Source organism: Capra hircus, chromosome 6 (genome assembly GCF_001704415.2).
Source record: "Capra hircus breed San Clemente chromosome 6, ASM170441v1, whole genome shotgun sequence".
In the NCBI taxonomy this organism is placed as follows: Eukaryota; Metazoa; Chordata; class Mammalia; order Artiodactyla; family Bovidae; genus Capra; species Capra hircus.
In genome coordinates, this window is record NC_030813.1 from 60,928,087 (window position 1) to 60,950,585 (window position 22,499).

Below are 22,499 nucleotides of genomic sequence, written 5' to 3' on the forward strand. Positions count from 1 at the left end.
ACACAACTGAGCAACTGATTCAATACTTGGCTAACACAGATTTGCCTGTGCTGAGGACGAGATGGCAGTTCCATATACAGATCTGTAAAATTAGTCAATATTGAAGTGTTTATTTAAGGAGCACCTTGATACCCAGGTAAAAACCGCCCTGTGGCTGGAGCTTATCTCTGCTCCTTGAAATGGAAACAACACAGATAGCCCAGAAGCACTCCACTTGCCCATATTTTTTCAGGACTCTTTCTTTGCTCTCATATCGATTGCTAATCCTTTCTGTTGTGTTAAAGCACCTGGGTTTTTTATCTTCCTTTGCAGTATCTGTTCTGTTTGCTTGGAAGGTAAGAACAGCCTGAGGATGTGCAGAGACGCTCACTGCTAAACCCACTCACGTGTTCCTGGACTGACCCATTTTCTGTGTTGATAGAGCACAATGGTGATATTGGAGGATTTAATGCTCCCAGAGTGCTTTGGAGCATTTCTTGTATTCTTAATTAGATTTTTTTAGTGGAGTCTGTCAATCTGTGGCTATAAACAGTGCCTTCTGGGTTTCTGATGACACGATGAAAATATAAATGGATTCTACAGATTGCATTTTATTATGCTCAACATTAAACACTCAGAGCTAGTGCTGGAGAGGATCACAGTCTGATAATGTTGATTAAATAACCTCAGGCCTGGACTTCTGTGCTGTTTTGTTGCCAACCCAAGCTGAATAGATGTCAGGCACTATTGTTATTAAAGAGAGTGTACCAATGTCATTGTCATTAGAATATATGCCTTCAGAAGGCAGTGGTGTGGGGTAGTGAAGCCCTGGCCTGGGTGAAGGGAGGTATGGTTCTAGTTTCATCCTTACTGATAGCTAGCTTATGGCCTTGAGCAAGTCATTTAATTTGCAGGACATTATTTTTTCTCATCTTTAAAATGAAGAACTTATGTATATAACTTGGACTTATTCTGGTGTAGTGAAAAGGGACATGGGGTTGATCTATAAGAAGATTTCTGGGTGCTGTGTGGGAAGGCTAGAAAGGAAGCTGATGTTTGTTTGCTGAGAGGTGATGGAGGCTTACACTAGTGTGTAGTGTAGAGATGGAGGGTAAAGGATAGATCTCAAGTGCATTTTGGAGAGAGGAACATTGCTCTTCTTGATGGTTTAAATGTGTCTGTAAGTTCCTGGTGATGGGAAATGGTGGTACTATTCATTGATATGTAGGAAACCAGAGGTGGAACAGGTTGGATCAGAGGACAGATGTCATGAATTTTGTTTTGATCTTGTTAAGTGTGAAATATTTATTAGGTACCCAAGTGGATATGTTAAGTAAGAAATTGGATGTTCGATTCTGAGCTTCAGAGGAGAAGGGTGAATGCTACACAGAAAAACGTGTTAATTATCATATGCAAGATGCTTAAAGGCAAGATATTTAAGCTCATAAAAGTGAAAGAGTTACCATATGTGAGATATTTAAAGACCTGGGGCTGCCCAGGGAAAAGAAGCTTGTGGCCATAGAGAGAACAAAGGAAAGGTGAAGAAAGGAGAAAAAGAACCATGTGTACACTTAGGAAATGAATGAAGTAGAATGACGTAAGGCAACAGAGAAAGGAATGTTTGTTGAAAGAGTCAGGAGGAAAATCAGGAGTATCTGGTAGTGGGGAGTCCTAGGAGAGGCAAGTGATCTCAAGAGGAAGGAATGGTTGACTGCCGTGATGCTGAGACCTTGATTCAGATCAAAGGAGACAATGTCTGTTGGGTTAGATGGTATGGTGATAGAATTTAAGAGGAGAGCCAGTAAAGCATGGCATCATTTAAGGTCAGGGAGGAAAGATCTGCAAAAAAGCATTGGAAAGAGAGAAATCATAAATGAGATCTATGGTAATTCTAATATTGTGGCCAATATTGACAGTGAAGGTTCTTGAGCTCTTTTTATGGATTTGGCACTGTGGGAAGGGTTTGGCATACACTCATTTATTTACTCTTACGTAATTCATTTACTCTTCATGCATTTGGAGGAGGGATAATTATCACTTTGTAGGTAGGGAAGCTGAGGATTGGTGGAAATTCATTAATCTGCTTATGATTTAGCTTGTACTAGTGGAGCTCAGTTAAATTTTCAGGTCTCCTCTCTTCACCCTTTAAGAATTCTCAGTGAATTCAAAGAGGACAGGTGGGTGAGCTATGATGACAAGAGTAATAGGAACAGGATACTCGTGTAGGGGTTTGGACAGTGAAAGGAAGGGGAAAAATGAAGCTGCATTAAATTAGGTGTTTTAGGAAAAGTGGGAAATCATTATGCTATTAGCACAGAGATGAAAGATGCTGTGGACTAAGGGGTAAAGTTGAGATAAAGGTAGCACCTATGGATAGGAAGAAAGGGGATTCAGATCTTTCACAGAGGAAAGAGAAAGTGTATTAGTTTCTTTTGAGAGGGCAGAAAAAGATGAAATGATATGAATAGATATGGTCTATAAAGGAATGTTGCAGGGGGGAGATGGTGGTCCTAAAGGAAAGTCTGGCTAGATGGTCTTAACCTCACTGTGATTCAGCAAACAAGGTCATGAGCTATAAAGTGCAGGTGGGAGAGTCCACAAGGAGGTCACTGTTGTACTGTCTCTTTAGGAATGGGGAACTAGTGGGAACTAGTGGGAAAGAGGGAGACTGCTTGCCAGAGTCCCTTTCCCTCCCCCCGTCTTCTCGGATGTCTTTGTTGTTTCAGGTTCAAGTGCAACCCATAGTTCTGACATGCAAGGCCTTTACCACCTGGGCTATGTCTATGGTAGCACCTTACCTCCTACCACCCTCCCCTCCTTACTTTCCTCCACCTGGTCTCAGCCCTCAGGACTTTTCCTCTTTGTTCAAATAAACCTTTGTGCAGGTCTTTGTGTTTGCCTGGGATGCCCTATTCATCTCCTTCCTCCGAGAGGTCCTTTCTCCTGCATTGGGACCTTCTCACATGCCAGCTCCTAAAAGGCTTTCCTTGACGGTCTCAGGCAGACAGAGGTCCTCTCTTTGCTCAGATGCTGTACAGAATCAGCTGTGTGTAGGAGTGTGAACTCTGCAGTCACACTATCTGAGGTTAAATCTTGGCTCTGCTAGTTACTAATTTTGTGTCCTTGGCCAAGTTACTTAACCTCTCTGTGTCTAGGTTTCCTTGACTTTAAGATGGAAGTGATAATAATCAGATCTACCTCATAGGGCTATTATAAGGATTAAATAAATTCATTTGTGGCACACATTTAGAACAGAGAGAGCCTAAGGAAATTGCTATTTGAATGTGAACTATTAGTGTTATAAATTCATAAATAATTTTCTTTAGTTGTACAGTTTATGTTAATTGCTTGCTCCATACTCTTGCCCATATTTTCCCTCTAATGCCAACTACTGTTTTGTAATGCTTTATCTCTCCTTGTGGACTGTGGATTCTTACTGAGTAGGGTCCAAATCTTGGTGTTTTGATCTCACTCTCACCTCTTATACTGTCTAGCCTGAGGTAGGTATTTGGTAGATGATTGCCAGTTGATTGCTAATTCTGACTGAGATTAGAATGACTTAAGATGGTTTACAAAGAGTTTCCATAGGATTTTGATTTGATTTTTCTAGCAACCCTATTAAGGTAACAGAAATAGCAGTGGATTTATTTCTCAGTAAATGTGAAAAATAAGAGCAATTCTATTCTGCTTTATTTTTTTAGGTTTAAAATGAGATACTCTTTTTGTTAAATATGTCAAATATTCTCAGAATGGAAGTGAGCATAATGAACTGCAAATAATCTCCAGTGAATTAAAGAGATGTGATTTTCATTTACCATTGGTAGGAGGAAATCAAACCTGTTTTTGTACAATAAGATAAAATGTCCCTGTCTTCCAAAGATTAAGTCCAAATATAGTAAATTTTTTATTTTTCTCCCATTTCTTGAATTCAGGCACCATTACTTTGCCAGCCAATAGAATCTCTTCTTAAGATTACCATAATAGGGTTTTCAGCATTTATTTAAAATCAGACCTTTATTAGTGGACTACAGTTTATTAGTGGACTACAGTTTGTCCACCAGATTGCTTTCAAAAACCCTGAGTATTTAATATTTTGGAAATACAGTTTGTATAAATGGTAATGATCAAGATGAAAGACTGATTCTCAGGAGTCTTTGACTGTTCGTGGCAACTGCTTAAAAACGACGGAAACAAAGTAATTAACAAAATATGGCTTTATGACATATAGTGTGTTAAATTATAAACACATCATAAAAATGTTACTATAAAATCATGTGGTTTTCTGTATCAGACTGTTATTTTGAACTCCTCCAAATTTTAGTTATTTGAATGGTTTAGAGCATTGACATGGACAAACTCAGAGATGTAATTACCTTTTAGTTATATGGGAAAGAAATTGAGTACAGATGAGCTTATTACCAATAATTACTTGCATAAAATAGTGTGCTGATATGTTATGAAATCTTCTTGCTTCTGCTTTTGGTTTGATTGTTAAGGTAGACGACAGTGATTCTTATCCTCTAAAACTATCAAGGTTTTGGTATGTTATCCATTCATAGACTATTTCAGTCTGACAAAGCATGTCCATCCAACAAATATTTTGATTAGTGATGAAAGTGAATTAATTCTAAACCATACAGTAGGAAAAAATCTGGCATTGGGTTCTCCTGAAAGGCTTACCAGGCATAGCTGGTGATGTAATTGCCATCATAAGTACTTCTGAGGACCCCCATGAATGAGGGAGATGTATGCAAGTTCATGATATCCACCCTTAAAATAATGGTGGTGTTCAATAGCTTCGTCCATGCTCCCTTTATAGGGTTTATCTCCCCTTTGTTTTCATGTTGAATACCTTCAGAGACACTTTGGCTTTTCCTGTGGGTAAGGTGGGGAAATATGGACTACTGACATGACCTAACTTGACAGGATGACCCTGGCTGCTGGGTTGAGAATAGATGGAAAAAGGCAAGGTTGGAAGCAGTGAGCCAATTAAGACTCTCATCTAGGTGTAAGATGATGATGGCTCAGAGTAAGGTGGTAGATGTGGTTGGCTTCTGGCTAAATTCTGAAGGATGAATCAACAGGGTTTGTTACTGGGTATGATTGGGTATGAAAGATTGGGGTCACGTATGACTAAGCTGAACAACTGCAAGGGTAGAGTTGCAAGGACTAATTAGTAGGTAGGTGAGGATCAGCAAGGTGTGAAGAGCAAGGTTTGGTGGGTTGATAAAGTGCTGTTGACACTGCATGCTTCTCTTCCCCTCTTCGCCCCGAGTGCCTCTGAGCCTGGGCTGTCTTCCCACCCACTACATATCCCAGATCTCCATCTTTTTAAGGGCTCTGTTAATCTTCCCATACTGTTATGTGTCCTTGGAGAGTGATCACAGGCTGATGGCTTGGCCAGTGCCTTGTCTGGAAGGTTACTGAGAGTCCCCTGTCATTCAGGATCCAGGTGGGGAGATAAGTGAAGAGTTTGGCAGTCACTTTTCATTTCCCCTGCTCATGGTCTGTTGGTAATGGTGGCTGATTCTTGGTAGTTATTTTGCTTTTTTGGAAAAAAAAAAAAAAAAAAGCAATGGCTTATGCTATTACAAAGAGAACGGTAATTAATAGTCTTTATTGTTAAAATATGCAATGAGTTACATTGTAAATATGTCATAAAGATGTTGCTAAGATGGGTCATTGAGACAGGTCATCCAAAATCCTGATTCTAATGAGATGTCCTCCATTTCTGAGTATGAACTTTGGACTTACTTAATATACAAGGTCAGGGCTTTGTAAAAATTACTTTACATATGAGTCACATGGGGATGTTTTTTAAATGCTTGTTCTAAGTAGGTCTTGGAGACAGTGGAAGAACTGAGAGCCGGTATTCTAACATTAATTCCAAACGAAGATGCTGCTGTCCCCACTGGTCTCAGGACCAGACTTTTCAGTGGCACAGTCCTTGTTGAATTTCTGGAGTCTATTCAGCTGTTAACCCTCCTAACAAAGGTCCAGGTGCCCCTACACTAAATAACCTGGACTTGGAAGAATGGATGGCATTTGGACCAGTGGAGAGCAGTGTCAAGGTTGTACGGGGACCTAATGGACACAGGAGATGGGGGAAGGAGGCAGAGGAGGAGGAACAGAGGTGGAAATGAGCACCTTCCTCCAAATGCATGGTGCCTACTCTTCTACAATTAGGAGTCTAGGAAATTGAATTTACTCAGGCTACATCTTGATTACCAGGCTGACTTTAGATGGTTAAACCAACTCTACTTGAAATTTTTTAGTGGCTATGCATCGCATGCAAAATAATTTTAAGTAGTACCTAGGAATTTTTAGATGGCATATGAGCCACCCATACCGGAAAGTATTATTTCCTTTTCACTTGTCTCCAAGAATGTATATAGAGTTGCATTACTTCTTTCTTCAGTATTTGCTGTAATTTACCAGTTAAGCCTTCTGGACTTGGCATTTTTGTTTGGGAGGGTTATTATTATTATTATTATTTTTGGACTGGTCTAGGGTTGTTTATGTCAAAGAATGTGTTTATTCAATTCATCTAAGTTGGTGAACTTATTGGCACAGATTTATAATATTTCCTAGTTATCCTTTTAGTGTCTATAGAATCTGTAATGATATCATGTCATTCCTGATGTTGGTAATTTGTGTCTTTCTTTTTTGGCTAAATACCAAAGGTGATCAATTTTATTACCTAAAGGTTTATCAATTTTATTGATCTTAAATAACCAACTTTTTATTTCACTTATTTTTTTCCTCTATTACTTTTTGGTTTTCTACTTGATTGATTTCAACTTTGATAGAATTTTTCCTTTTTTCTACTTAATTTGGGCTCAATTTTCATGAGATAGGAGCAGAAGTCAATGATTTGAGATCTTTTTAAAAATATATTTTCCCCATATACTGCCTTAGAGTCTTTCCATACATTTTTTATTTTGCCATATTCTTTCACTACAAAATACATTCTAATTTTTTTTTTCTTCTTTGAACAATGGGTTGTTTAGAATTGTATTACTTAGTTTAAAATTTGGGGGTTAGAGATATTTGTTGTTAATGTCTCATTAATTTGTTTTAAGTTGTGGGGAATTGTTTTCTGACACAACATTTGGTCTGCTTCAATAAATGTTTATTGTGAACTTAAAAGGAATAATGTTTATTCTGCTGTTGTAGGGTGGAATATTTTAGAAATGTCAAGTAAGTCAATTTGGTTGATAGTATTTTTTAAGTCTTCTATATCCTTATTGATTTCCTGTCTTCTTATTCTATCAATTATTGAAGAGAGATATTAAATCTCTGACTCTAGTTGTGACTTTATTTATTTCTCCTTGTAGATCTATCTGATTTGGTTTGTGTCTATATTGAAGCTTTTTTAAAAAAAATTTTGGTGTAAAAATGTTTAGAATTATCTCTCTGATGACCTAAACATTTTGTCTCTATAAAGTGGCTTTCTCTGCTCTGGTATTATTCTTTATTCTGTTGTTATTTAGTTGCTAAGTTGTGTCTGACTCCTTGTGACCCCATGGACTGGAGTCCACCAGGCTCCTCTGTCCATGGGATTCTCCAGGCAAGAATACTGGAGTGGGTTGCCATTCCCTTCACCAGGGGATCTTCCTGACCCAGGGATTGAACCTGCGTCTCCTGCATTGGCAGGTGGACTCTTTAACCTGTGAGCCGCCAGGGAAGCCCATTCTTTGTTTCAGAGGTTGATATAACCACTATTGCTTTCTTTTGATTAGTGTTAGCATGGTATATCTTATTCTATCCTATTTTTAACCTATTCATGTCTTTCTATTTCAAGTGTGTTACTTGTCGGCATCATATAGTTGGCTCTTGCTTTATTAATGCAATCTTTCTTTTACATGAGGGTGTTTACACCATTCAGATTTAATGCTCTGACTGATATGGTTAGGTTTAAGCCTATAATATTGATATTTGTTTTCTGTTTATTCCATCTTTTCTGTATTCCCTTTCCCTTTTTTCTTTTTTATTGTTAGGATATTTTTTAAAATATATAATTTCACTTAATCTCCTTTCTTGACTTATTAGCTTTTTTTTTTTTAATTTTGCTATTTTAGAGGTTGCTCTAGGATTTACACCATGCATATTTACCTGGCATATTGTAGATGCTCAGTAAATATTTACTCATGTACACCCGGGCAGATTCATGTCAATGTATGGCAAAACCAATACAGTATTATAAAGTAAAATAAAGTAAAAATTTAAAAAAAAAATGAATGACTTGGTGCCCAGACCAAAGGGCTACTGAGTGTCAGAGGCATCAAGAAAAGCCATCAGTACTCAGCATGGTTCACTCTTTCCCAGCTTTTATTTTGCTTTTTCACACCATGTTAGAATGGATATTGGCTTTTTTCATACTGTCTTGATGTTAGTCTCTCAAGGTTAGAAGTTCTGGGTCCTCTGCTCTTCCTCTTAATGTTTTAACAAATGGATTCTTTATCCTTAGGTGGTACTTTCTGCAGGCTGTATTGAAAGTGTAGGTTGGGTCCTCAAGATGAAAGAGGCTGTGCCCTTGACTTATCATGGCCAAACCACCGAAGTAATATCCTTATCAGGAAGAACAGATATTTTTAAAGTTTTGAATAAGAAAAAACTTCAAAGAAATGGTCTATTTAAGATTAGCTGAGCTAAGCAAAGTTACACATGGAAAGGAAATTCAGACCTAACAGGTTTTTCCCATTCCTGGAATGCCACCAGTTATTTAAAGTCTCTTGAAATATCTTGAAAAAGAATCATTGAGCTTCCTGATTGAAAAAGAAAAAAAAAATAATTCTCTGCTTTTCTTTTCCAGCAAGTAACCGGCAGAAGTTTTGGTGATAAAGATTTTCGGACAGGATTAGAAAATGGAATCCTTCTCTGCGAGTAAGTATAGCCTATATTCGGTTGGTTTTATTCAAGAAAAATCATTATTGCTGTTAAGTTTGTCTGCAAAACTTATAGAGTTTGTTTGGAATGCATTCACAGTTTGAATCTGAAATTTAAAAAAAAAAATCACTTAAGTGGGTTAGGCAGTAAATATAAGCTTATTAGTGCAATAGGGAGTGGTGGGGACTATGGCAATTTCAAACTAGATAAAGGAGTATCTGACAGCTGCTACTCAGCTCCAACCAACTTTTACAGTGTAGCAATTTGGGCCTAAGTGATTGGAAGGATGTAGACCAAATTGTGATAACAGTAGCAGCTTTTATCCTCCTTATTCCCTCCAAACAAGAACTGCTGCTGCTGCTGCTGCTAAGTCGCTTCAGGCAGCGTGTCCGACTCTGTGCGACCCCATAGATGGTAGCCCACCAGGCTTCCCAGTCCCTGGGATTCTCCAGGTAAGAACACTGGAATGGGTTGCCATTTCCTTCTCCAATGCATGAAAGTGAAAAGTGAAAGTGAAGCCGCTCAGTCATGTCTGACTCTAGCAACCCCATGGACCGCAGCCTACTAGGCTCCTCTGTCCATGGGATTTTCCAGGCATAAGTACTGGAGTGGGGTGCCATTGCCTTCTCCGCCAAACAAGAACAGTTTGTGCCAAATAAAAGCAGTGCTTCTATTTACTGACAACATCTTGAAACTTGCCAGGTGATGTTCCTCAGTAGACCTATTTCCCTGAGGTATTTTGAATATATTTAATTCATGTTGTTGACAAAACAGCTGTGGTATTCAGTTTTTATGCTTTGCATATGGGCTTTGTTGTAGAGTGCTCTTGATGATTCTAGACATGAAATTAACTGTAGCCTTAATACTTAGAGATGGATGAACATAAATATCAAATCAAGATTTCAGAGTTGTGAATTGATTTAATAGGTTCTGTAATTAGGATATTTATTTTTTTGTTTTATTGAGTTGAAATGTACATGCATGAAATGCAGAACTCCTAAATATACAACCTTATGGGTTTTGGGAACAGTGTACATGTACATGCATGTTACCTACACCCAGATCAAAATATAGATCTGAAAGCTCTCTCATGTCCTTTCCCAGTCAGTCTCAACCACCTGTAGAAAAGCGCTGTTCTGATTTCTATCACCATATTATCTATTTTGCCTTCTCTTGAACTTTATGTAAATAGAATCACACACAATGCAGTCTTTTCTTGATGACTTGGAGAATATTGTTTGAGACCCACTGATATAGTTAACAGAGCAGGGGTGTTGGAGCCTGAGAATTAAAGATTCAAGTCCTTTCTTCATGCCTTAAATTATTTAATCTCTTTGCATCTCATTTGCTTCTCTTTAAAAGGATAGTAAAAATTTTACAGCTCTTGCATTTCATAAGCTTTTTATAAATTTCAACAGGATAATGTAGATAAAGTGCTTTAAAAAATTACAACATTTGCTATACAAATGTAGATTTATTATGCAGCAGTTTTCAACACAGTTCATTGATATTTCCTGCGTTCCACTGCCCTTCTTTCTTCAAAGAGTAATTTATATCCTCTGATTGCTGTTTCCATACCTTCCTTCCTGTGGAGCCTCTTCCCTCTTCTCATACTTTACTTGCCTTACCACATGTTTTTCTCTTTATAAAGTCTAAATCAGAGGTCATCTGTTAAGTAAACCACAATTAGTTCAGCATCTCACAGAGACAAGCTCACACGGGCTCCAAACACTTCCCTTGTGTTCTAGCACCTGCTTCTCCAATGAGTGTAGGCTTGACCCTCTCCTGATGTTAACAGAGTCACCAGAATCCAGTCTAATTTATGTGCACGTGCTCTCTGAAGTCTGTTGAAGTGGGTCCTTGGAACCAGCTTTTGTTTGCCTAACATCAGCTCCAAAGATTCCTATAGGAATCCATATCTCCACCATGTGAGGAAATCTGTCATGGAGTGATGTTTCTTGCCTGCCTTTGGATTAGCTGGGCTCACCTGAAGACAAGGCTCTGGATCCAGAGACATCTGCACACATGGACTTTGTTTCTTACCTGGATGAAGATGTTGAGTTAGATGTTGGAGTCTCATGTGTGGAGTGGCACCAACCGTTGACCCTTTACAAACAAATTAATGACTGTTAGGGTTGTTTAGAGGTGAAGAGGTGGAGACTAGGTCTGAGCCATGGTTGGGAAATAGCATGGTTAGACAGCATAGAGGCACAGATTATGGCCAGGAACATCTTTAAATAAATAAAGGATTTTGAGTCCTGAAGCCTATGGGTGAGCTGAGGGAAATGGCCAACATGGAGAATGTGGACGAATGTTTCTTTCTGGGTAGGCAGGATGAAAACCCAGGACAAGCGAGTTATTGTCTAACTCCTCTGACCACAGGGGATTAGACCCACTGGTGGATTTGAAGGAGTCTGACAATTAGGGTCAGGCTTCCCCATGGGACTCCATCTGGCAGCTCTGGAGCAGAGTGTGTGATTGTGGAATGAACTGCAGTGGTGGTCTAAAACCCATGAGTGCAGCCCCAGCCAGAGCCTTGGAGACAAAGCTGAGGCAGTGGCCAGACACACAAGATGCAAAGTTCTAAGTGCAGGGCCTACAGAGCAACGAAAGACAGAGGTAGGACTCAGGGCTGGATGTCCCAACCGTTGGTAACAATGGAGGAAGAAGGCCCCCCTCTCCTTGTTGGTCAGGGGTGGGAGCATGGTTAGGTATGATCTGAATAGAAGGGCTGGTCTGCAAGTGTATTTTTCTGGGACTTGTATGCAGAGACCAGTCTGGCAAGGAGGGGAACTTGCCCCGTTCCAGGCATGGAACTGGTCGATGGTAGGGCTTGAAAGTCAGGGGGCTCAGTTTGGAGAGTCTCAGAAAAGTGAGGGTTCCCAGATAATAGATCTATACAGCCTGTCTTTGGAGAGTAGATAAGGATACCATGACTGTGCCACTCTCTAGAACCAGAGAGAGTTCTGTGGATGCTGGTGATTAAGCAGTTCTAACTTACCACCACCACCCAGGTAGCAACACTTGCAAATATAAGAACCTGCTGTAATTTCAAATTTTGAAAACCAGCAGTTCAGCTCTTCTAAGGTGGATTGGCTCCAACTCTTTTAACCATGGAGAGACACCATGCTGTCTGTTCACTAAAAATTCGTGGGTGGTTTGTAAGTGTGAAAAATTAAATCTCACAGTTCTTCTCAAATGGAAAGGTGTCTTTGGGGCCTGGATCTGGTTTTCCTCTTGCCAGCCTGGTTCTAGATTTACCTGTGGCCTGCAAGAACTATTATGATACCCAGTTTACAGAGCAGGTAGCTGAGGTACAGTGGACTAAATCACTAGGCTAAGATTACATCCTGGAGGAGGGCATGGCAACCCACTCTAGTATCCTTTTCTGGGAAATCCCATGGACAGAGGAGCCTGGCAGACGACAGTTCATGGGGTCGCAAAGAGTCAGACATGACTAAGCGACTAAGCACAGCACACGGTTGTACCAGATGAGAAAGATTTAAACTCAGAAGTCTCGTTCCTTTGCTTTTGTTCTTAATCATTGTGCTGTGTCTAGAGCTGGGATTTTAATGAGACAGAAAAGCAAGAGGTTGGTGAGGGGGGATGGAATTGGTGCCAGAAAACCCAGAATATGGGGAGAGGGCATTACAGAGGATGCCCACCGGGTCTCAGCTGAACAGAGGAAGAAGGACTGTTTGGGGTTAGTAGTCTTGGAAACATGTAAGCATCAAGGGCCTGGTGGTCCCTCTTAAGAAGTCCAGTCCAGTGAAAAGGAGGGCATGAGAGAGCTGAGGCTGTAGTCAGTGGACAGTGTAGTGAAGTCAAAGTCAGTCATGTCCAGTTCTTTGCAACCGCATGGACTGTACTGTTCAAGAAATTCTCCACGCCAGAATACTCAAGTGGGTAGCCTTTCCCTTCTCAGGGATCGAACCCAGGTCTCCCACATTGCAGGTGGATTCTTTACCAGCTGAGCCACAAGGGAAGCCCAAGAATGCTGGAGTGGGTAGCCTATCCCTTCTCCAGGGGATCTTCCAGACCTAGGAATCAAACTGGGGTCTCCTGTATTGCAGGTGGATTCTCTACCAACTGAGCTATCAGGGACAGTGTATGGGTTTCAGTTTTCTTAGGTAAGAGCTGTCAAAACTTGATGGTCACCAGTGAAGTTGGGGGACCTGTACCGAGGACCACAGAGATGGGAGAGAGAAAAGACTGGCACCTACAGGCAACATATAAGATGGAAATTGAGTAGCTTCAGAATCACCCCGGGAGCTCTTTTACTCTGCCTGTGAAATGCAGTACACTTGCCTTTGCATATGTATCCCCAGATATAGTAATCCTTATGCATAAATGAATAACTTACAGTAAAAGCAAGAATAAAATAAAGTACAGGTGCCAAATAGAATTATAGTACTGTAGATGTATTTTTGGTCGAACTTTCTCTGTTGTTTTTGCCAAGTGTGTAGTTGAAGTTTGGAGGTTAAATACTCCAATGATGTGAGCTCTCCCCGGAGCGTTATATAAAAGGCCTAGGGTCAAAGTGTGACAAAGCCGCAAACGTGTGACAAGTGTCATGCTGTTAGAAATGTTAAATGAATACCACATTGTATCCTCGGGGACTTTCAAGGACTTGAAAAGGAAAGCTATAAAGACCGTTCCCTGAGGAAGCTGCTCCCAGAACAGAGCCACTCTTGACTGCCATCTAGTTCCCTGCATGCAGCTCAGATATGTTGTCATGAAATATTCCAGAAAGGAATGGTTCTGACTTGTGTTCCCAAGACTTTATTATAAGATAGAACTGGGAAGATTCCCCTGGAGAAAGGAATGGCCACCCACTCCAGTATTCTTGCCTGGAGAATTCCATCGACGGAGGAGCCTGGTGGGTTACAGTGCATGGGGTTGCTGAGTCGAACATAAGTGAGCAGCCAACACTGTGGAATTCCATCTATATCAGGAGTTGGCAAATTCTGGCCTTCGGCCTGTTTCTGTGCAGGCTTTCCTGCTTGCTAAGAATGATTTTTACATTTTGAAAGAGTTGTAAACAAACAACAGATCAAAACAAAGCAAGAGTTTGTGTGGGGCTCAGAGAGCCTAAAATGTTTACTACCTGGTCCTTTACAGAAAGTTTGCCAGCCCGTGAAGACTATGGGCTTAGTTTTGGTTGTGAATTGCTTACCCTCATAAAGCTGAGTTTTCAGTGCAAAGTGCTATTTGGGTAAATCAAATGCCTTTTCAAAGACGGGTCTTTCAGGAGTTTCTTTATAAGTCCCCCCCAACAGCTTGTTATTTTGAAATTCTTTTAACTTATGGAAGAGTTAGAAGAATAATGTAATGATTATCCATATGCCCTACAACTATATGCAGATGGTTCAGGGAGAAAGAGACATATACAGAAAGAGAGAAAGCGAGCATAGCAAAATGACAATAATAATAGTGGCATGCAGTTGCAGGGTGTATTTGTTCTCTCTTCTCTGTGGTTTGCTTTCTCATCCTCACCTCACACTTTTCTTTCTTTTTGGTTACTATCCAAAGATATATATTTAACAAAAGCCAGTTCATATCTTTTTATGGGGAGCATGGTGAAAAGTGAGTGGATCTGGGAACTCCTAGGTTGAATCCTATGAAACTGTTGTATCAGTAGACCACAGCCAGGCAGATAATGTGATTTCATATGCTTCAACCTAGTGGATGGTCCAGATCCTAGATTCACCCCCTGTGTGTGCTTAGGCAAGTTACCTCACCTCCCTGAACCCCAGTTTCCTTATCTATAAAAACAGACATAATTGTACCTAATTCATTGAGTTTTTCAGAAAAGTAAATGATTTGATATTCGATATAAAACTCTTTAGTGCTTGAAACATAGCAGGCACTTAAGTGTTAGCTTTTCTCCTCTCATCCATGAAATGGGGGAAATTCCTATCTCATCATATCCCTGAGAGATTCCAGTGAGAGAATGCGTGAAGCGCTCAGCAGTGTCTGGCCTGGGCTGGCACTCTGAATCACTCGCCGTTTCCATTATTATTGTTGGAAATAGGCCCAAAGTCAATTATAAATATGACATAATCAATGCAACTCTGTGTCACTGTGCACATATCAGCTGTCTCCCTGGGCTGTCAGCAAGCCACAGGATGGACCAATGGGGGGCCTGTTTTCCTAGTTTCTCTTGCTCAACTTGTGATCAAACCAGGCAAGAACATTTGGGTCCCTTACAAACTTGATCATCTGTGAATAATGAATTTTGGCTGGCAGAGCTCGGGGCCAAGAGCGATTGTTTTGAAAACAGTGGCCTTGACCTCTGTGGTGACGTCATTTCCTCCGGCTCCCTCCAGTCTGTTGTGGTTTCTTTCTCTCAGAAGCTATTCCAGGACCCTCCAGGCAGAACTGATGGGCTCCTCTCTGGCATCTATCTACCTGTACAGCCTCTGTGCTAGTCCTTATCACGGTGCTCGAACTCTTTATCCCATGTTTGCTTCCTGTACCAGACTGAAAGCTTCCTGAAGACCTCTTTTATTTATCTTTGGATTTCCCCCTGGACATTGGTCTGGTACATAATACATCTGTTACAAACAGCTGTTGGATAAATTGAGTCCAGTAGTAGGCAATCTAGTCATCATTAGATTAGATCTAATCATCATTAACTTTCTCCCAGTTTTTGCTGTCATCATCAGTATTTTCTTCCTTCTCCTCTTCTCTCTTTCCCTCCCCCCTCAACTCCTCCCTTGCCTACACACACACATACAGCTTTACATAAAGAATGAACCCATCCCTGAGGACTGGGAGTTCAAAGGATGGAACTGTCTGTACTCTTTACCTGTAAGAGTCTCCATGTCTTCTTAGGAGTCACGGAGGTAAACTTCTGGGCTTTGTTCTACAGACACATTTGGATGGAATGCGAAGTCCAAGTATGTTGGTCTGCAAATAAGTGACCAATAAAAAATGTCTTAGTGGATTTTTGTCTCAGTTCTTATATTGCTGAAATAGTTTTCTGAAGATAAGAAATCTGCTGGCAAACACTTGTTTATATCATCACTGATGAATGAACTACTTATCCTGAGAAGAAGGACTTGTCTTAGATTCTTGTCCTGATTTCAGCATAAACTGTGGGGTGCCAAGAATTTGGGCTCATGTGCTAGGACAGTTGGGGAATTGATGGCATAGCCTTCCATGGAGACATTTTGTCATATCGACTGTGTTCTGTACAGTCCCACATTAGGCACTGAGGGGCATAAAAAGGATATATAAGGCTTGATCCATGGTCTTCAAGAGTTTTATAATGTGCTTGGGGATTGACATACACACAAAGCAGTTGTGACTGAGTAAACCAGTGTGTGAATAAATGCAAAGGTAACTAAAATTTAATCCACCAGGTTTAATAAGTAGTTAAACAAGGGAAGATGGTTGTAGTTTGGGAGATGTTATACCAAGTTCTTGTTACTTAAGGTGAGAAAAGGTGAGGGAATGACGAGGGCAGACTACCCAGGAACAGAAGCAGAGGAAAGGTCTGGAGACAGGAATGAGGATGCTGTGTTTAGCAAATAGTGGAAGTCTGCCTGGCGGGACTTTCTTCATCCAACTAACCTTTTTAAGAACCTGCTTACAGGTGTGGCCAGTTACCATAGAGACTAGTAAACTAAGCCATAACAGGAGTTAGTTAATATAACAGGAGTGCCAAAATGAGCTCCAGAATCTGAGCCCTAGTCTCTTGTGTGATGTTAACCTAAGGTTTCCTGGTTAGATGGAGTCCTAAATGAAGAGCAGAAATTAGCCAGGAAAGAGAAGAGAGGTGAAAGTAGGGAGAAGTCATGTTCTAACCCAAGAGAATCATGTTTGAGATGTTAAGACATCATCTTACCAATGCTTAAGATAGAAGCTCCATGTATCGGAGAAGTTGCAAGAAGACTCATTTGGTGAAAATGTAGAAAACAGGGAGGATAATGATATGAGATGAGGGTGGATGAAGAAAAGTAAGCAGGGTCAAGATTGCACAGTGCCTTTGTAAACTGTAGAAGGAGTTTTGGGGTGTGATTTCCAGAGCAGTGGAAATGAGAGGAATTTAAAAGAGATCAACAGGGAACTTCCCTGGCAGTCCAGTGGTTAAGAATTGCCTTCTAGTGCGATTTGATGGGAACTCAGGTTTGATTCCCTGGTTGGGGAACTAAGATCCCACATGCTGCCAAGCAGCTAAGCCCACATGTTGCAGCTACTGAGCCCACACGCTCTGGAACCCGTGCGCCACAATTAGAGAGAAGCCCATGGGCCGCAATGAAGACACAATGCAGCCAAAATTAAATAAACAAATATTTTTTTAAAAGAGAGAGATCAACAAGACTTGATAGGGTATAGGGATAGGTGAATGAAAGAGAAGACTGAAAAATCACTTAAACGTTTCAGTTGTTAATGACAAGCAGGGTCGACCTTTGGTGTGAGCTAAAAGGGCTCTGTTTGGTGGGAGAGGCCATAATTTCAGTTTGGGCAGACTGAGTTTAGGGTCCAGACCATCCACTCAGGCAGAGGAGTCCTGTAGGCCATCGGGGACAAGGGCAGAACTTAGTGGTTAGATGATAGATTTAAATTGAACTTGCCAGCTGTTGTTGGACATTAGGGTTAAGCCATGATATATGACAGTCTCTCTGAGGGAAAGAGCACCTCAAGAAAGAGCAGCAGAGCAAGGTCTCAGTTTGAGGACGCCTCCTCCCTGGTCAGGATGAGAAAAAGAGAAACTCACACAGAGGCTCTCAGAGGGACGAGAGGAAACTCACGAGCATGGTGTCATGGAATCCAGAGAAGCTAAGAAGACTTCTAAGGAGCTGAGGTCTCCTGTATTGCCTGGCCCTGGCAGAGGTCTCACTGGTAGAGGGAGGCACTGCAAACTTTGTCAGTTAATGGCCATCTCTGGGAACTGACCATGATTCCACCTAATGGTCTTAGCTCTCGCTCATGCTTTTGCATCATTGCAACAGGCTGTTATTGTTAGAGACCTTATATCTAATATAAAACTTCACATGCAGTATTTTCCTCCACTATTGATAAGGAAATGAGATTAGTTTGACTCAATGGCTTAGCAGTGAAGTGACCACATATCAGACCAAATGCTTTTGAGAGTGAAAGGGGGTGTTAACCAGCTGTGCTGCTGGAACAGCACATGAAACCTGGGACTGTCCTTGGCAATGTACATAGATAAGTATGTCTGTATATAATATGTATGTGTATGTACATAGGTGTGTGTGTGTGTGTGTGCATGGTCACCCCAGTGATTGGCCATTCCAGACTGGTATCTTCCAGTGACGATTACCTTGCTCAGAATTCACAAACCCTTCCCTTATTTTATCCTCTCATCCTGGATCAGATTGTCCCACCATCCTTTGCAGATGACAAGACGGAGACCCAGGGTGCTAGAGGACAGTGTGTCTCCCAGTCTTTGTCTGGGGCTCTTTCACTAAACCAGATACTCCAATCTCAGCAAACTTGGGTCCTTTTGCCCTAACAGATTTTGACTTTAGCAGACTGGTGAGAATTTGATAGGCCTCCAATGTAGGGTTCTCCCTTGTCTTTCTGCCAAATCACAGTTGGCCTCACTGACTTGGCCTGATTCCAGCCCTTTGGCACCAAGACCCATTAAGCTTTTAGGTTCAAGTAAGGACATTTCAACCCACTCTTTTTGTAAAGATCTCCAGTAAAAAGCAGCTTTTTGTTTGAAGATTGGCCTGGCTTAGGTGGGGACTTAGGCAAGAACTGAGTATCCCTGACAGCCTTCTGTTAGGAAAGATGAAAACAGATGAAGGCCATGGAAGGCGAATTTGTAGGATTCATGATGAGCAAAACAGACTCCCAGTATTGCCTTTCTTTCCTCTTTGAATTCTCACCAAATAAACAGCCTTTGGTTTCTATTTAAAAGAGGGGCTCTTTGCACAGTGTGTAGGGGAAATTCAACTGTTCACATCCAAATTGTGCTTTAGCATCAATTATGAGAGTCTGCTAGTGGAAGGGGGGACCTTGTGTGTGCATCTGAAATGTTCTCAAGTTCATCCATCTTTGCACATAGCTTTTCCATTTAAAAGTATATAATCCTTGTCACAACTTCTTTTCTCTTAATATATAGGGCAAGTATATTTTGTTTTCATGCTTCAAAAAATATGTTTGAAACCTCCTTTAGCATAATTATCATTTCAAAACAACTTCCCTCAAAATATGACTTCCTTCACCCTGGGCTTCCCTGGTGGCTCAGTGATAAACAATCTGCCTGACAATGCAGGAGACATGGGTTTGATCCCTGGGTTGGGAAGATACCTTGAAGGAGGAAATAGCAACCTGTTCCAATATTCTTGCCTGGCAAATCCCATGGACAGAGGAACCTAGTGGGCTACAGTCCATAGGATCTCAAAAGAGTCGGACATGATTTAGTGACTAAACAACAATTAATCTGTACCTTGATGAATATTTAACTTCCACTCATGGAAATCACAGGCTTAATCTCTTTCCTTGTGAACAAATTTATTGCATATTTATTGCAATGATTGATTGGCTTAAAAACATATATATATATGTAGATATATAAAATCAGTAGGTTTAAATATGGGCTGCTTGTGTGGTAGAGGAGAAAACGACCTCTCCTATTGGCTGCCTGTGGGCTTACATGCTGGATTAGGCTTTACTTGCATTTGAGAGGATTTAGTAGCTCCCTAATTGTACTTCCTTAATAATCCATTTTTTGATTGTCTCTACTGGCCTGTCAGGCTGGGTGGGCTGGCCTCCCACAATGAAGTCTGCAGAATTTCTGCCTGAAGCATGCCATTCTAAATGTTTCCTTTGGTTACCCGCAGAAGAGGACCTTTTCTTAAGTAGCCCACCAAGGATCGAGTTTATAAATGATTCCTTTCTAAGTCAACTATACAGAAATAGACTTTCCTCTTTATTTTAAGGGGAAAAAGAAAGAGCGAATGAACAGACAAATGGGAAGTTAAAGTTAAGGCAGTGATTAGCTCCAGTGCCTCCGTTTTCTTCTGTCACTATGAATACCGCCATGAGGCTGACACTCCAAAGCATGGCTTCATCATGCCCAGCACGTCTTTCTACAAGGCAGCACGTAATTCAGGTTCCTTAGCCTGAAACCTGGTGTCCTTCACTGTCTGGAGACAGTTTTTCTATTTGGCTAATCTTAAGTGAAGAGGAACTAAAAAGTCTCTTGATGAAAGTGAAAGTGGAGAGTGAAAAAGTTGGCCTAAAGCTCAACATTCAGAAAACGAAGATCATGGCATCTGGTCCCATCACTTCATGGGAAATAGATGGGGAAACAGTGGAAACAGTGTCAGACTTTATTTCTGGGGGGCTCCAAAATCACTGCAGATGGTGATTGCAGCCATGAGATTAAAAGACGCTTACTCCTTGGAAGGAAAGTTATGACCAACCTAGATAGTATATTCAAAAACAGAGACATTACTTTGCCGACTAAGGTCCATCTAGTCAAGGCTATGGTTTTTCCTGTGGTCATGTATGGATGTGAGAGTTGGACTGTGAAGAAGGCTGAGCACCGAAGAGTTGATGCTTTTGAACTGTGGTGTTGGAGAAGCTTCTTGAGAGTCCCTTGGACTGCCAGGAGATCCAACTAGTCCATTCTGAAGGAGATCAGCCCTGGGATTTCTTTGGAAGGAATGATGCTAAAGCTGAAGCTCCAGTACTTTGGCCACCTCATGCGAAGTGTTGACTCATTGGAAAAGACTGATGCTGGGAGGGATTAGGGGCAGGAGGAGAAGGGGACGACAGAGGATGAGATGGCTGGATGGCATCACTGACTCGATGGACGTGAGTCTGAGTGAACTCGTGGAGTTGTAATGGACATGGAGGCCTGGCGTGCTGTGATTCATGGGGTCGCAAAGAGTCGGACACGACTGAGCGACTGAACTGAACTGAACTGAACTGAATCAGCCCTTTGCACTGGCCATAGAAAATTGCCATCATTCCCGTGATTCTTTTTGTGCTCCCCTAGCTCCATGCCTTGGCTGCATTTCATTCCAGCCACTTGGGGTACTCACTTGCCTGTCCATTTCTATCTCCTTAATTCCTAAACCCACACAATATGCACTTTTCTGTCCCTTAAGATGTCCCCCTGGCTGTAGCCTGAATTTGGCATTCCCTTCTCACTCAGAGTCCATAACGATGTTGACAACCGTACGTCCTATAGTGGAGATGAAAACTCTGATTTCAAGTGATCTCTTTCTTGTTTCTGGTTTGAAAAGTATTTTGGCTTTGCCTAGAGCAAGTAACTTGCCTTAGACATGGCACTACTTGTGAGATTGTATGTGTTAACTTTCTATTAGATTATAAATTCCTTGATAGTAACAATGACTCACCCATCTTTCCATACATAATGATGCTGGCACATGGCAAGAATGCAGTAAGTTTTGGGGAAATGGGAAGAGGAGGGATTATTGCAAAATTAGCATTTTAAAATTATTAACATAGTTATAATTAACCCATAAATATGTATTAAAACCATGCTGTATTAACTCAATACATTTGATCCATAAAAATGGATCAAAATGGATCACAGACCTAAAAATAAGCTAAAACTATAAAACTCTTAGGTTGAAACATAGGAGGAAATCCTTGTGACTTGGAGTAGATAATTGTTTCTTGCACATAGTGTCAAAAGTATAAACAGCACAAGAAAACCTATAGGACTTCCCTGGTGGTTAAGAATCTGCCTGCCAATGCGGTGCGCAGGGGTCTGAGCACCCGTCTGGGAAGATCCCACATCCCACGGGGCAGTTAAGCCCGTGCACCCCAGCTATGAGTCCTTGTACCCTGGAACCCATGCTCTGCAGCAAAAGAAGCCACTGTGAGGAGCCTGTGCCTGGCAACTAGAGACTAGCCCCTGCTCGCTGCAACTAGGGAAGGCCTGTGTGCAGCAACGAAGCCAAAAATAAAAATAAAAAAATTTCTTATATAAAAAAAGTGAGCCAAGATATCTGAGTTGGTACTTTTTTAGAGAAGCTATACACATAGCCAGGAGTTGCAAAGAGTCGGACATGACTGAGCAACTCACACACACACATACACATAGCTAAATGCACATGAAAATATGCTCAAAGTCATAAATCTTCAGAGAAATACAAATCAAAATCACCATGAGATGCTGCTGCATAACCATCAGAATGGCTATAATAAGAAACGAATTCAAAAAGTTTGGCATGTGTGTGGAGCAACTGGAACCTTCATACATTGCAGATGGGAAAGTAAAATGGTACAGCCACTTTGATGAACAATTGGCTGTTCCTCAAAAGGTTAGACATTAAGTTACCGTAGGATCTAGCAATTACACTTCTAGGTACATATCCAAGAAACATGAAAACGTATATCCAAACAAAAACTTGCACCAAAATGCTCATGAAAGCCTTGTTTATCATAGCCCAGTGTTGGAAATAACCCAAATGTCCGTCAGCTGATGAATGGATAGAATGGTATATTTATGGAATGCAATATTATATGACCATAAAAAATTTTAACTATCCCTGCATTTTACAACATGGATGAACCTTGAAAATGTTATGCTAAATAAAAGAAACCTATCATATAAAACCACATATTGTATGATCCCATTTATATGAAATGTTCAGAGTAGGTAAATCTATAGA

General features: G+C 40.9%; 1 protein-coding gene across 10 annotated transcripts in view; it reads left to right on the top strand.

Moving 5' to 3' along the window:
* Window positions 1–22,499, top strand: part of LIMCH1 (LIM and calponin homology domains 1) — a 360,061-nt gene that overhangs the window by 133,820 nt on the left and 203,742 nt on the right. For all 10 annotated transcript variants that reach the window (XM_018049399.1, XM_018049400.1, XM_018049401.1 and 7 more), the window contains exon 2: window positions 8,795–8,865. In XM_018049399.1, the coding sequence (XP_017904888.1) occupies window positions 8,795–8,865 (71 nt within the window). The remainder of the gene's footprint in view (window positions 1–8,794; window positions 8,866–22,499) is intronic.